Here is a 14830-nt window from a genome sequence, read left to right as displayed (position 1 = left end):
TGCTCAGCAGTGGAGTTTTTAATAATTGGCCATCACTCTGTTTTCTCACCTGCTGCTGCTTTGAGATGCAGCCATCGTCCTTCTCTCTCTCCCTGTTACAATTCCCACATTCTCTTTGAGCATCTTTTTTTATTGCTTTTATGTTCTAAATGATGTTCTTACGATTCGATAATTGTGTGACAGACATTAGTTTGCCAGTATAAACTTCAATTTTTATTTTATTTGCCCCCCCCCCCAAAAGGATGCAGGAAGTCAGCAGATTGGCTTTCTGTTGGGCAGCTGCGGCGTCACGTTGGCACTGACCACTGACGCCTGTCAGAAAGGCCTGCCCAAAGCACAGACTGGGGAGGTAGCCACTTTCAAAGGTACAGCCTGTTTTATTTTTTCATTTTGATGCTTTGTCTGTATACTTTGAGTTGGTCTGACTCTGAACTGGTTTCATGTCTCTATCTCCGCAGGATGGCCACGGCTGCTGTGGTTTGTGACAGATGGAAAACATGTTGTGAAGCCTCCGAAAGATTGGCATCCTCCAATACGTGAAGCCAGCAATGACATAGCCTACATAGAGGTAAGAGTGCTTTGATTGATCTTACAAGTAAAGCGAAGATAGATTTATCCAGTTTTGAATGAATGAAACTTTTCAAATGTTTTTTCTGTTTCTTACCTTCAGTATAAAACCAGCAAGGAGGGAAGCACAATGGGAATCACAGTGTCCCATTCAGCCATGTTGGCTCACTGTCACGCCCTCACACAGGCCTGCGGCTACACTGAAGGTGAGAAGGACAAGCTATATTTACTTTTCATGGACCATGTGTCTTCCCCATCATTTATTCATTCCTCTGACATGGAGAAAGCATCCAGCCAGTGATGTTAACATGTGCTAAAGAGAGAAAGAGAGACCAGCTTTAGTAGGATTATGCAATTAGTTAGATAATACAGAGCACACTCATTGAAGAAACCTATTTTTAATCCTGATATTATAGAATTTCCCCTTTGCGTTGCTCACAGATCATATCACAGTGTAATTACAGTCTAGTTTGATAAACGCAGCTGCCTAGGGTGTTATGTGTGTTGGCAGCAGACCTGGGTCAGGTCTCCTTAAAAAGACGAAGAACATAAGGCACCTCCTCCCTGCCAGTGTCCCAGTTTTGCTCTAAATAACTTCTAACTGCACCAGAAGTCTCTAGAGACACCCCAGGTCTGCTTCTGAAACTAGTTCGGTGCTTCACTCAAGCCAGTGCTGCTACAGTTAGGGTTTATTAAAAAAAATTAGGGCATGTTAAAAGTAGTAATAGGATGATGTATAATGGTAATGGATTAAATGTGTCAAACCCTTTTACCCCCTCTAACCTTGGCAAAATCCCCTTTTTGATTCGCAGGTGAAACCATAACCAACGTCCTGGATTTCAAAAGGGAAGCAGGATTATGGCATGGCGTTCTCACTGTGAGTGGTCCTGAACTCCCTGGTAAAGCTAACAGGATGGTTATATAACTGGGAATAGAGAAGATCTGATTCATCTGACTGACTTTTTTTCCTATGAGAGCTTTATCAGTATGCAAATGGATTCAATCTTGTGAAGTCTGATGGACATTTCTTAAAAGTAAAACTTTTAACTGGCTCCAAACAGGCTGTGGAATATATTTTGAGTCCATACATGACCTGTAGTTTTACTTATATGCTTATTTTACATTCATAGCACCAAGAGATAAAATCTTGCCATGGCTCATTAGCAGTGACATTGCGTACTTGGATTGCACTTGTGATATATTTTGGTGCTTATCTGATGCTTGTCTGTTTTCATGGCAGAGTGTCATGAACAGGATGCACGTTATCAGCATTCCCTACTCACTGATGAAAGTCAACCCCCTCTCCTGGATACAGAAGGTTCACACATACAAAGGTGAGGTTCAGTTCAGCATTTGTCACTTTTCACCATTACTCGACTTGCAGCATCTCATCCCTTTGAAGAGGGATTTAACACAGGATTAACCGGCTTTATCTAAATTGTGGAGTAAACTCATTTGTTATTGTGATTTATTATGAAAAATCAGTGCTTTGTTGAATATAGCATACACATACATGTATAGTATGGGATTTTTACAAGAAATACTTTGAGAAAATACATTGCTCGTTTGATGCCACTAGCTTATCCAACATTTTCTTGATGTCATAAGAGTCTGCAAACTTGTGGAATTTTAATTTCCTGCTACAGTAGAATAATCTCAGTTTCTCATTATGTTTTTGATTCTCACTGTACAGTCGATAGGGATGGGGGGGTTAAAGCAGTAGTTTGTTGGACTCATTGATTTCTAGCACAGTTGCATTAAGCCCAGTGGAGGTCGAGGGCAAGAGTCCTGCAGAGCTGAATAAATTCAACCCCTTTTCAGCTCTGCTGAGTCACCTGTTGGAAACTGAGTCAGACCATGCTGCTATTTGCTGTCAGATTCTGTGAACTGTGATTGGCCGTCAAGCTCGGCGGCAGAGGTGTTGATTGGATGGTTCCATTGTCAGCCTGTGTCCTTGTCTTCATGTCCTCTGTATAGCGCGGGTAGCGGTGGTGAAGTCGAGGGACATGCACTGGTCTCTGCTGGCTCAGAGAGACCAGAGGGACATCAGCCTGAGCTCATTGCGCATGCTGATTGTAGCCGACGGAGCCAACCCCTGTGAGTGCACCTGCAGACCGTCATTTAACTAAATAACCTTATTACACACCCTGAAGCCATAAGGGATTATACTTGATTTACGTTATTTGTGTCTGTATATCTATCTGACTGGATGTGTGCGTGTTTGTGTGCATGTGTGTGCGTTTGTGTGTGTTACGACAGGGTCGATATCCTCCTGCGATGCCTTCCTCAATGTGTTCCAGGCACGTGGGCTGCGACCTGAGGTGATCTGTCCATGTGCCAGCTCTTCAGAGGCCATGACTGTCGCCATCCGCAGGTGAGCTGCCGTTACTGCATCGTATGAGAACAAAGCAAACCGCCACTGCTTTGCTTTGCACTGCTGTGCTGTTATATCACACTGCATTTGCTACATCAGCTGAATCCTGCAAAAAGAGCAGGGTGTCACAGAGAGGAACTGTAGAAAGACAGACATACTGAAGTACAGAAGCGTATACTACATCCCACAAATTCACATCATCATCAACCCGACCAGAATAATAATAGGTTCAAGTTCTGCTGTGAAGAAAGCAAGTGCACCAAAGTAGTAAAAAAGAACAACTAAGGATGTGTGTAAATTCTGTGTGTGTCCCGCAGACCTCCAGAGATGGGTGTTCCTCCCCCAGGGAAGGCGGTGCTGTCTATGGGTGGGCTGAGCCACAGTGTGATCCGTGTGGACACAGAGGAGAAACTTTCTGTCCTCACAGTGCAGGATGTGGGACAGGTCATGCCTGGAGGTACACTGCTGCACTGCTCATTAACAATTCACTGTCATTAATGAGTAAAGCACTACTGAGAAAGAAAGCATGGACAAAATGGATGATCTGATCAGTTTCTAAAGGGATCTGCCTGAAAAGAAAAGCTAGATTTCAGTTCCCCAGTCCTGTCAAAATACTCTGCGTTGTGTGAAGATGGGAACTGTACTCTGTTCTCTTACAGCATCATTATGTTTATGGCACTCTAGGAAAACACATAGCACTTTTAATTATGAGGAAAAACAATACATTATTAGAAGACAAGAGTTAAATAATATACAGTTCTCCAGGAATAGGAATAGGTAAACTGATTTATGTAGAGTGATATTTCATTGCTGATGTCATATTCTCCTGTTGTGTGTCTCCAGCTGTGGTTTGTGTGGTGCGGGTGGAGGGGACGCCTTATCTCTGTCAGACGGACGAGGTTGGAGAGATCTGCATAAGCTCAGGTAGCACTGGTGTAGCTTACTATGGCCTCCCAGGCATGACCAAGAACATCTTTGAGGTGAGTGTTTAATTCCTGGAGCTGTTCACATGTGACAAAGTGAAAGGAAATCTGTTGAAATACTAATCTTTTCTGTACTTTATCCATTTGTGTAATTGCTTTTGCAGACCATTCCAGTAACACCGTCTGGGGTTCCCATCAGTGACAGACCCTTCACCAGGACCTCGCTGCTGGGCTTTGTGGGACCAGTAAGTTCCACCTCATTAATGTGCAATCTTTTAACCTTCCGTTACTCAGATGTCTGCTTCAAACACACGACTCTCTCTCATATATTGTACTTTTGGGCAGAACAAGCTGAGCAGAACAGGCAGATATTGATATAAATCATCAATCTTTCCTCGTAAAACTTGTAAAACACGTCTCACTCACTAACCTTTTGGGGCATGTAGTCACGCAGATGGTTTCAGTTTTATGTTCCCAGCATGTGAGGCATCTGCTAGGACCCCTCTACAACGGTAGTAACTGTATACTTTAAAATGAAGTGAAGGTTAGACTTGTATACGGTCATCCTGACATCAGATTTGTCACTAATTTATACAGGACCACAATCAGTGAAGAAAGAACTGGGGGCTTGCTTTGGCTAATTATCAATTGTTAATGGTGAAAGTTTATTTTTCTATATGAACATTGCTGCTGAAAAAGATAAAGATGTTGATGATAACCAAATGTACTCTTATGTTTCCTAACAGGACAGCCTTGTGTTTATTGTGGGGAAGATGGATGGGCTGATGGTGGTCAGTGGGCGGAGACACAACGCTGATGATGTAGTTGCCACAGCATTGGCAGTGGAACCTATGAAGTTTGTGTACAGGGGGAGGTAAAGGAGGAATTTCTTTACATGTCACTGTCGTCTCACTCTCCCGACAATGTAGAGTACATCACTAAGTGTGCAGCTTGATTGAATGAGTGTTGTTTTTACATTGTGCGTTCCAGGATCGCAGTGTTTTCTGTGTCCGTTCTGCACGACGAGCGGATTGTTGTTGTGGCAGAACAGAGGCCGGATGCCTCGGAGGAAGACAGCTTCCAATGGATGAGTCGCGTCCTTCAGGTGCTCTGTGCTCTTCACGTTATTGCCTTGTAACATCTTATTCAAAGCACTTTATCTTCAGTTGGGTTGTTTTCTGTTGGTCAGTGCAGATCAGGTATATTAACTTGTTTCTACCAAACGTTGTTGTCATTGATTTCAGGATATGTCAGATCAATATAAAAACCACAACCTTCCAACTTCCTTGAGATAATTTACCAGTGTGCTGCCTTTATTTCTACCTTTTCTTTCTTTTGTTCCCCACCCAGGTTACATTGTTATGAGACATTATTCAAGACAGCTAGGGACAATTTTGAAGTGTTGTCTTGGTGACATGTTCAAGGACATTATAGCACAATCACCCGCTTTAAGGACATTATATCAGTGTTTTCCATCCAGTGTGCTGGAGCAGAGCTTAAATAACTAATGTTTGTCTACTCTGCTGTCATCACGGTGCCAAATAATGAACGCCACAATGTAAATAATAAGCAAATATGGGCATTGTGCCAGTTGTTCGGCAGCTTAATTCTCAAATCTAATTTGAAGTGTGTATTATTAAATTGGGTGGACCCTAACCCTCACTCAAGGCTTACTTCATGCAAAGTAAATAGATGAGTAAATTGTGTCCTCAAAGCTGAAAAACAAGAAGATATTGGTTACATTCATTTTATAATCTGTGTACATATAAATTATCTAAATATCCACACATATATTTATTGAGTTGTCCCCATTAGCTACTGTTTTACAACAGTACTTACTCTTCCTGTGGTTGCCTTAAATTCATAGACACTACTTGAACACATTGATTTCAGTCATATTCACAATGAGATTGACAAAACACAACACAACCCCTGATGCACAACAACCAGCAACAAAAAGATTGCAACACATCACTTCTTGATAAAAAAAAAGAAGAAGAGATTAACATTTTCTACAATGCATATGATAGTGGTGAAACAAGGAAAAAAACAAGAATAATTGCAAGTGAAAGCATCCCTTGTGTGCTTACTAAAACTAAAACTGCAGTGCAACAAAGCACAAAGCTGCCTTTTTTTCAGATAGAGTAAAGTAAAGATAATGGCTTTGTTGATCTCCAGTTTTCCTCTACTTATGTGTGTATAATCTGTGTGTTTCCAGGCCATAGACAGCATCCACCAGGTCGGGGTGTATTGCCTGGCTCTGGTGCCCGCTAACACGCTTCCAAAGGCTCCTCTGGGTGGCATCCATATATCTGAGACCAAACAGCGCTTCCTGGAGGGCGCTCTGCATCCCTGCAACGTCCTCATGTGCCCACACACTTGTGTCACCAACCTGCCCAAGCCAAGACAAAAACAGCCAGGTAGGCCGCCAGATGTCACAGCATGGGTCTGGTTCAGAAATGAATGTGACTTCATTTACTCTAGTTCATCTTTTTGTTTCAGTGCTGTGTTTATTTTTATGTCGAAATGATTGTTGCTCTTGACTTCACTGACATGTATGATGACATGGATGATCTGGTTGTGCTGGACAGAGGTCGGTCCTGCTTCTATGATAGTGGGCAACCTGGTGGCAGGCAAGAGGATAGCACAAGCCTGTGGGAGAGACGTGGCACAACTAGAGGACAATGACCAGGCACGTAAGGTAGATAGTCGTCCTCATTTCACCCCCTCATCACCTCCACACATTCACTGCAGACACAGGTAAGCATCTGAAACCTGAAACACACAAGGCTGATGGAAAAGACGCTGCCTTGACTTCCTGATGCTTGAATGAAAGCAGGTTTTGTGTAAATCAGATTAATCGTGTATCATTGCATTACAACCATGTTTGTTTTCAACTTCACATACACTGTGACCAATCATATCTGTCATTTCCAAAAAAAAAAACAGCATGTTGCACCAAACACCATCAGTTCTACATTATTTCTTTAATGAGTTATCATTGTGTTAGTGTGTTTTGACTTTTCTGTGTGAGATGTTGATTCCTCTGTAATTAAACCTGTGTCTCTCTCTCTTCTGTCCTGTAGTTTCTCTATATACAGGATGTGCTACAATGGAGAGCTCAGGCTACTCCAGACCATCCTCTCTTCATTGTTCTCAATGCTAAGGTATGACTTTTGTTCACAATCTCTTTACCTGAATTCAATTAAAAAGGTTGATGCACTAAATTAAAATAAAAAATGACCTAAAGCTACAGTACCACCATCCCTAATGAATGGCTGTCATGCAATGGCAGTGTGTGTTATCACAGTTAATGTCCTGGGAATTCAGATGAGACACAGATTGTAGATAAAACTACTTTTCTTTTTACTCATACAGTTTATTAAAAACCTGACGAATCTAGAAACTAACTCCAGATTTTTAAAAAGCTGTCCTACCTGCGTGTTTGCAACATTTCATGTACATTTAAAAAGTTAAATGTACATTGATGGACATCCAGAGATCCTACAGATGATAAAGACTACAGTACCAGTTTAGTATAAATAGCCATGTAGATAAATGTGTCCTTATCTGTTGCTCTTCAGGGCACGGTGGCTAGTACAGCTTCCTGTCTGCAGCTGCACAAGCGGGCAGAGCGGGTGGCCGCCGCTTTGATGGGACGCCTCAACACTGGAGACCATGTAGCACTTGTGTACCCACCAGGTGAGACCTGCTACTGCCTTTGCGCTGCTTTCTATCCTTTCAGTTCTGTCCAGTAGAGCACAGCCTTACAGGTCTTTCTTTGCAAACCTTTCCTTCAGTTGAAAGTCCGTCTGTTAATTATAATATATACATTTATACATTTATAAACATTTATTTGCAGGAATTGACCTGATCGCCACCTTCTACGGCTGCCTGTATGCTGGCTGTGTGCCAGTCACTGTCAGACCCCCACACCCACAGAACCTGGCTACCACCCTGCCCACTGTCAAGATGATTGTTGAGGTAACACAAAGACGTCAGAGCTGCAGCAGGAAGCTCGTTTAATTCTTCTCACTACAATGATAACAAGCATTTAACTGAATACAAAGTCAGCTCTGCTCTCGGAAGGCTGCTTTTCCCTCAATACCAATTTGTGCAAATAATGAAACTGATGTTATGTACTGCATGTGTAGTAATACTCTGGTATCTGTGTGTTAAAGGTTAGTAAGTCGGTGTGTATCCTGACCACCCAAGCAATAATGAAGCTGCTGAAATCCAAAGAGGCTGCTGCTGCTGTGGACATCAAGAGCTGGCCCATGGTGCTGGACACAGGTGAGCTGCACGCACACATAAACACGCTAAGGTGTTCAGTTTCTGTTCTTGTGTCATCTCTAAAGAGCAGACTTTTAAAAATAGAAAGCTGCATTTAAAGTTGTCCTCCTCTCCCTCTGTTTGTTCTCCAGATGACCTCCCCAGGAAGAAGAGTCCCCAGATGTACAAGCCCCCAACCCCAGAGATGTTAGCATACCTGGACTTCAGTGTATCCACAACAGGCATCCTAGCAGGGGTCAAAGTATGTTGAAGGAGAGATGCCACCTGGGTCTTTAACAGGGTGCAGCCCCAGTGTTACCGACCTATCGTCATTTGTCAATGGGCTTGTTATTTTACCTTCTGCTCTTTTAGGAGATAGAGATCATGAATAATTAACTGCACACTGCTGAGGTGTCCGTGTGTGAAATAGTGGATAATTGAATCCATAAAAGCTGCTGTTTCAAAGTTGAATTGTACTTTATGTCCTGATTTTTGATATATAATTCATGTTTCTGTGTCATATCGTCTCCTCCAGATGTCTCACGCTGCCACCAGTGCCTTGTGTCGCTCCATCAAGCTGCAGTGTGAGCTCTACCCTTCCCGGCAGATCGCCATCTGTCTAGACCCTTACTGCGGCCTCGGCTTTGCTCTCTGGTGCCTGTGCAGGTAGAGTTGAAGACCCTGTCTTAGTATCAGTATTTTAGTAGTTGTTTTTTCCCCATCTGTGTGTTTTCACTCAGACTCTCCATTGTTATATCTGTTTCCGTTTCAGCGTGTACTCAGGCCACCAGTCGATCCTGGTCCCCCCTCTGGAGCTGGAGAGCAATGCGTCTCTGTGGCTGGCTGCAGTCAGTCAGTACAAAGTGCGAGTCACCTTCTGCTCGTACTCAGTCATGGAGATGTGCACCAAGGGCCTGGGTTCGCAGACAGAAGCACTGCGGGTCAGTTAGTTGCTCGAGTTGTTGAATGGTGTCTTATCAAATTGAGAGAGAATGTCGTGTTTTCAATTCTTTTTCTCAACTGATTCATTTATTATTTTTTTGTCCTTACAACTCTTCTTTTTTTCTACCTCCAGCTGCGAAATGTGAACCTGTCTTGTGTGCGTACGTGCATGGTGGTAGCAGAGGAGAGGCCCCGCATAGCACTTACTCAGTCCTTCTCAAAGATCTTCAAAGACTTGGGGCTTTCACCACGCGCTGTCAGCACCACGTTTGGCTGCAGGGTGAATGTAGCGATCTGTTTGCAGGTGAGTAGCTGCCGAAGGAGGAGGAGGAGGAGGAGGAGGAGGAGGAGGAGGATGGTTGGGTGGTGATGATCAATATATTGCAGGCAAAACAAACTGGTTATAAATCCAGTTAACGATTCAGATGTACATCCAAGAAAGATATGAAAAACAGGATTGTGCACATGTTCACACATGTCAGAACTTTACAGGAAATTTTCATTATATGAAGTGATTTGAAGAAAAAGGTAAAACAGGAATATTGCTTTTACCGAATGATTTGAGATTAATGGAACGAATTATTTAATTTTATTCCTTCTATTTAAATTATTTTACTACCTGTTTTTTAATCAGCTATTAACTTTAACTATACCTTTTTCGGACCTTTTACTTTTGTGGAGATCGGCTCATCCATTTTCTGTCCTTCTTTGGCCCTTCAGTTTTTAGTTTAATTTCTTTCTCCAATCCCTGGTGATTTTTTTTTATGTGTGAGTGTTTCTTGTGTGTGCATGTGTGTCCATTTATATAAATATATCTATATATATATCTTTATTTATCTGTCCTGCCCTGTCCCGTCAGCCCAACAGGTTAGGCAAACTGGCTGAGCAGGTACTGTGGGATAAGAGTGGCTGTTTGCTCATTGGGCTGCTGCTGGTTCTGTGTGTCTGTGTGTGTCTGTTTGTCCATGAGTGTGTTTGTTGTTTCTCTTGCATGATATTTGAACATGCTTAACCTTTATTTAGTGTTTTTTTCTCACTTTTTTTTTCTCACAAGTTTCGGCTTCATGCTGTTGATTACATTATACCATGAGCTAGCAGCATGAACGGTGCTGTGATGCATTTATTTGGGAAGATTTCTAAAGTGCCATATTATGATTATATAATGTGATTATTTTTATCTTAATATTATATTGTAATTTTCCAAACTTTATATTTGTGCTAGTTATATATTAATGATTATTTCGATTCATGACTGCCCTGCCTTCTACAATAGGTGTCATTTTATATATATATATTTTTTTTATCAGTTTACCTCTTCAAATTGTTCATTTGTCACTTTGGAAGCAGACGCTTCATTTAACAAATACTACACACAGTTCAGTTAATGTGTTAACAGTGGTGATTAGGCCAATCAGGCGGCTGGCTTTGGTTTTATGGCAAAGACTAATCCCTGGACTAAGTCTCGTTGATGTTTTCCAAAAAATGCTGTGTTGCTGAAACCTCTGCTTGGCTTGACCCCTGCCCCCCCCACCTCCCATGCCCTCAGCTCATTAAACTGAGATCAGCCTGCTCTGTGTTTGGCTGACGACCACAGCAGCTCATTGCTAGCTTGTTCTCTGGCTATACACTGGCAAAGGAGCGATGGGAAACATAATGTGTCGTGACTGCACTCACAGCAGTAATGCTGACAGATCCCAAAGAAGAAGGAATCAGTATCTGACAACCAGAATCAGAACTTGAGATGAAATGGTTCAATTAGCTGCATGGTACAGTAGACTTCTGGACATTTCATCCAAACAAATGACTTTTGTGTGCCTTTTTTTGTTGTTGCTACAATTAGTTATTGTATAATTTGTTGTAGGCTCATAATAACTGGCTCTGTGGCACCTTTCTTACACTTGGATGAAAAAAAAAACTGGCAGCAAGTGAATTTTACGCTGCAGGTACAACAGTGTCTGTGGCTACATGGTTGAGTTTTGTCAAAGCCCTAACTACTGTAGCCTGGCTGGTTGGCTTCTGGCTGCCCCCCTGCTTTGTCAACAGTTGTATCATGAGCAGCTTCCACCTCCCCTCCACTCAGGCAACATACAGCATTAATTAACGTCAGGCCAGTGCACGTTACATAACTGATTCACGTCACATTTGTTTTTCTCCAGGGAACAGCTGGACCAGACCCCACCACTGTCTACGTGGACATGAGAGCTCTCCGACATGACAGGTGGGGAGGGGCGCCACTGCAGCACGATCAGAGTTGTCAGAGAGTTGTTTTTGATATGTTTGGACAGTCGAATGCACTGTTCATTTATAATGCTAGTACTTCATTTAGTTTACTTTCAAATTAAATAGTTGTTGTCATGATTATCCTTTTTAATTTTGATCTATTTTCTTTTTAATTTCCCTATGAATTTAGGTGTTTATTTACTCATCTTTTACAACATTTACTCATGTTGAAAATGGGGATAACCAAACTGCTAATTTTGTTCTTTTATTTGCATCTTCTTCAGGGTTCGCCTGGTGGAGAGAGGATCCCCACACAGCTTGCCACTGATGGAGTCTGGAAAGGTACAGCATCATGTAAAAATGAATTAAAATGCTGATTGCTTTCTCATGTGGGAGTCGTACAAGACGTCATGCTGTAAAGACGTTTCTCTGTGGTGTGAATTTGTTGTATTTTGTGTTGTTGTGCTGCAGATCCTTCCAGGAGTGAAGGTGATAATTGCAAACACAGAGACTAAAGGACCCTTAGGAGACTCCCATCTCGGCGAGGTAAGTCAAGACATTATCTGATGAGCTTCTCGCAGAAGACAAGTTCAACCGGGCTGTGATCCAAAATACAAAATGTGTTCACATGGACTTAATCTGCCAGGTTACAGTGAGAACCTTTTACAGTAGCTATGACCAGGAGAATGACATGTATGATCATCTGTATATTAATAATGTAATTGTTGTGTGTGTAACAGGTCTGGGTCAGCAGCCCCCACAATGCCACAGGCTACTACACAGTTTATGGGGAGGAGGCGCTGCACGCCGACCACTTCAACACCAAGCTCAGCTTTGGCGACACCCAGACTGTGTGGGCGAGGACGGGCTACCTGGGCTTCCTGCGGCGCACTGAGCTGACCGATGCCAGTGGAGGTGAGAACTACGAGTGTTTTTTTCAGCTGTTAAGTCACTTTTATAGAAAGGCCTTCCAATAATTGTACATACAATATCTACAATCTGTCTACAAAATGTAATTTGGTTTAATTGTTTTGGATGCTATTACTCTAATTTGTTGTACTGTTATTATTGTTTTAGGTTGTTATTTTATGGTTATATATAACCATAAATATTTAAATTTTATTTACTGGAAAGCACATTGTTTTGAAAAGTGCTATTCAAATGAAGTTATTATCATTATTACTTCATTGCTTTTGGTGTCAAATGGAGTCATTATTTTCATCACAGTATGGATGTAAATTGACTAATCTGTGTCTGTCGGTGTGTCTGTGTCATTGTCCCAGAGCGCCATGACGCCCTCTATGTGGTGGGTTCTCTCGATGAGACTCTGGAGCTGAGGGGAATGAGGTATCACCCAATTGACATTGAGACCTCTGTTATCCGCTCTCATAAGAGTATAGCTGAATGGTGAGAAACTTGCATCGATAATAAATCACTACTTTATTACTTTCCAGTTTGAATGACTCATCATGTCGTCAGATTTAGATTTTTATCCATTCGATGTTTGAAATGTAGTTAAGCGACATGAATTCTGACTCCACCTCCTCCTCCCCTCCAGTGCGGTCTTCACCTGGACCAACCTCCTGGTGGTGGTTGTGGAGTTGGAGGGGTCGGAGCAGGAAGCCCTGGACCTGGTGGCCCTGGTCACCAACGTAGTCCTGGAGGAGCACTACCTCATCGTCGGGGTGGTGGTGGTGGTCGACCCAGGTGTCATCCCCATTAACTCCAGAGGAGAGAAGCAACGCATGCACCTCAGAGACGGATTCCTGGCCGACCAGCTGGACCCCATATACGTGGCCTACAACATGTGAGGGCCCTGCTGCAGGAGGAGGGGCAACCCCACCTTGTGGCTCATCACACCGCAGAAGACGGCAGGACAATAAATGTGGCGCCAGTAACGGCCGTGTCAGTGTGGCTTGTGTGGAAAGAGAGCAAGCGGCCCTCTTCTGTCAGCTGAAAGAAATCTGGATACAGAACTTTAACAGCAAGATGGAGAGAAAATCTGAGAGTTAAAAAAACTGACACAAACCTCATGTCTGTTTCTCCCTGTGATTTTTGCCTCAACAAATAATGTTTTAAAGGGCATTTTGGTTTTGTCAAAGTGAGTTTTCTATGTATGTAAGAACTTTTGACTCTTTAAACCCAGGATGCCCATTAGCAGTGCAGCAGGAGGTTAAGGTTTAATACTACACTGTGCCATTAACATAATTTACTTTGCCAGTTTCCAAAATATTGAATGTTAGGTCTGTTTGCCATGCCCTCGTGCCATAGAACAAGACTGACACCATTACCCAAACCTCCTGTGCCACTAGAGGTCACGTCCTTTCACAGAATATTTCTACCCCACACAACCACTGTCATCACATCTGTGGAGGGCAGCTCTCTGGATCACAGTTGCACGCTGGAGTGAACCCTGATATTTTCTTTTCTTTTTTTTTTTACTTTGCGTTCCAGCTCAGTTCGCATCATGTTAATGCAAGAACAAAGAAGCACACAGCAGTGGTGTTGGAGAAAGGGGCAGTTAGTGTTATTTGTTGCTCATTCCAGCAGTAGTGCTTTAGTTTGTAGTGTCAGTAACCAAAACGCTTAAATAATGTTGTGGGTTGACTAAACCTTGTTTTCTAAATCTAAAATGTGTAATATAGTTATTGTTTTATCTCAACAAAATGCAATATGAGTGATGTGAAAGACACTGCTTTGAATGACTGCAGACAGCAAAGTACCAATCATTCAAAGTCATGATATAGCAGGAATATAATGGCTGCTTACTATTAGCAGCACGCCAAATGATATGAATTAAGCCTTAAATGTTTTTGAGACGCCTCTTCCTGTCCCAGCTACTGTTTAGTTTAATTTTGTGAAGTTTATGATCTATTGGAGAGGAAAGGAATATGCAGAAGAAGGAGGTGGGTTTGGTAAATCCTGCTCTTATTGCACCCAAAGTCTTTCATCTTTTTGGCTAAAATGAATATACTTGATCCTAACATCAGCCATTACAAACACACACTTTTTCCGTAAGTCATTTTAATGTCTGTTCCTATCGTTGGCTGTGTTGAATGAGTGTTTTATAGAGAAAGATTGGAAGAAAGTATAGTTGGTGAGATGCAGAATGTCGGCCTCATTTCACAAAGATACACAAGGTTGAATGAGAATGAATAAAAAAAGATGAGTGCTGCTTGTAATGTATGAAGCAAGTATCATCGTAACATCGCATCTCAATACTTTGTAAAGACTTTGTAAAGATACACTTGTATGTCGCTTCTTTTTTTCTATGTGCACATCCCTTCATAAACAGGCTCCAGCCTGATGTAAGTATGTACAGGTTTTGTGTAAATTATTAATAGATGGAGGAGTCACTAAGAAGTGTAACACAATGACTGAATCTGGTATGTATGTATGTATGAATGAATGTATGTGAACTTCTCCCTCAAAAAAAAGAAAAAAAGAATTGAAATGGATTCTCATTTGTGGAAACTGGGAAGAGACATGAAAAGCCTTGGAGACATTTTATAGAGAGAAAGAACTGTGGGAA

General features: G+C 42.1%; 1 protein-coding gene across 1 annotated transcript in view; it reads left to right on the top strand.

Moving 5' to 3' along the window:
* The window catches only part of dip2a (disco-interacting protein 2 homolog A), an 80284-nt gene extending 65454 nt beyond the window's left edge, over nt 1-14830 (top strand). The window contains exons 11-38 of the mRNA XM_083997285.1: nt 242-365; nt 459-568; nt 671-773; nt 1380-1444; nt 1808-1901; nt 2545-2664; nt 2827-2941; nt 3259-3398; nt 3785-3921; nt 4029-4109; nt 4611-4738; nt 4855-4969; nt 6083-6284; nt 6456-6565; nt 6951-7031; nt 7449-7566; nt 7727-7848; nt 8046-8157; nt 8289-8398; nt 8672-8802; nt 8909-9077; nt 9212-9382; nt 11235-11296; nt 11583-11640; nt 11770-11844; nt 12039-12213; nt 12582-12705; nt 12857-14830. Coding sequence (XP_083853411.1) covers nt 242-365; nt 459-568; nt 671-773; nt 1380-1444; nt 1808-1901; nt 2545-2664; nt 2827-2941; nt 3259-3398; nt 3785-3921; nt 4029-4109; nt 4611-4738; nt 4855-4969; nt 6083-6284; nt 6456-6565; nt 6951-7031; nt 7449-7566; nt 7727-7848; nt 8046-8157; nt 8289-8398; nt 8672-8802; nt 8909-9077; nt 9212-9382; nt 11235-11296; nt 11583-11640; nt 11770-11844; nt 12039-12213; nt 12582-12705; nt 12857-13109 — 3405 coding nt within the window. The 3' untranslated portion in view covers nt 13110-14830. The remainder of the gene's footprint in view (nt 1-241; nt 366-458; nt 569-670; nt 774-1379; nt 1445-1807; nt 1902-2544; nt 2665-2826; nt 2942-3258; nt 3399-3784; nt 3922-4028; nt 4110-4610; nt 4739-4854; nt 4970-6082; nt 6285-6455; nt 6566-6950; nt 7032-7448; nt 7567-7726; nt 7849-8045; nt 8158-8288; nt 8399-8671; nt 8803-8908; nt 9078-9211; nt 9383-11234; nt 11297-11582; nt 11641-11769; nt 11845-12038; nt 12214-12581; nt 12706-12856) is intronic.

Source organism: Trachurus trachurus (assembly GCF_905171665.1).
Source record: "Trachurus trachurus genome assembly, chromosome: 21".
In the NCBI taxonomy this organism is placed as follows: domain Eukaryota; kingdom Metazoa; phylum Chordata; class Actinopteri; order Carangiformes; family Carangidae; genus Trachurus; species Trachurus trachurus.
The sequence above is the reverse complement of the archived record's forward strand: the minus strand, read 5'-3'. Positions and strand labels throughout refer to the sequence as shown.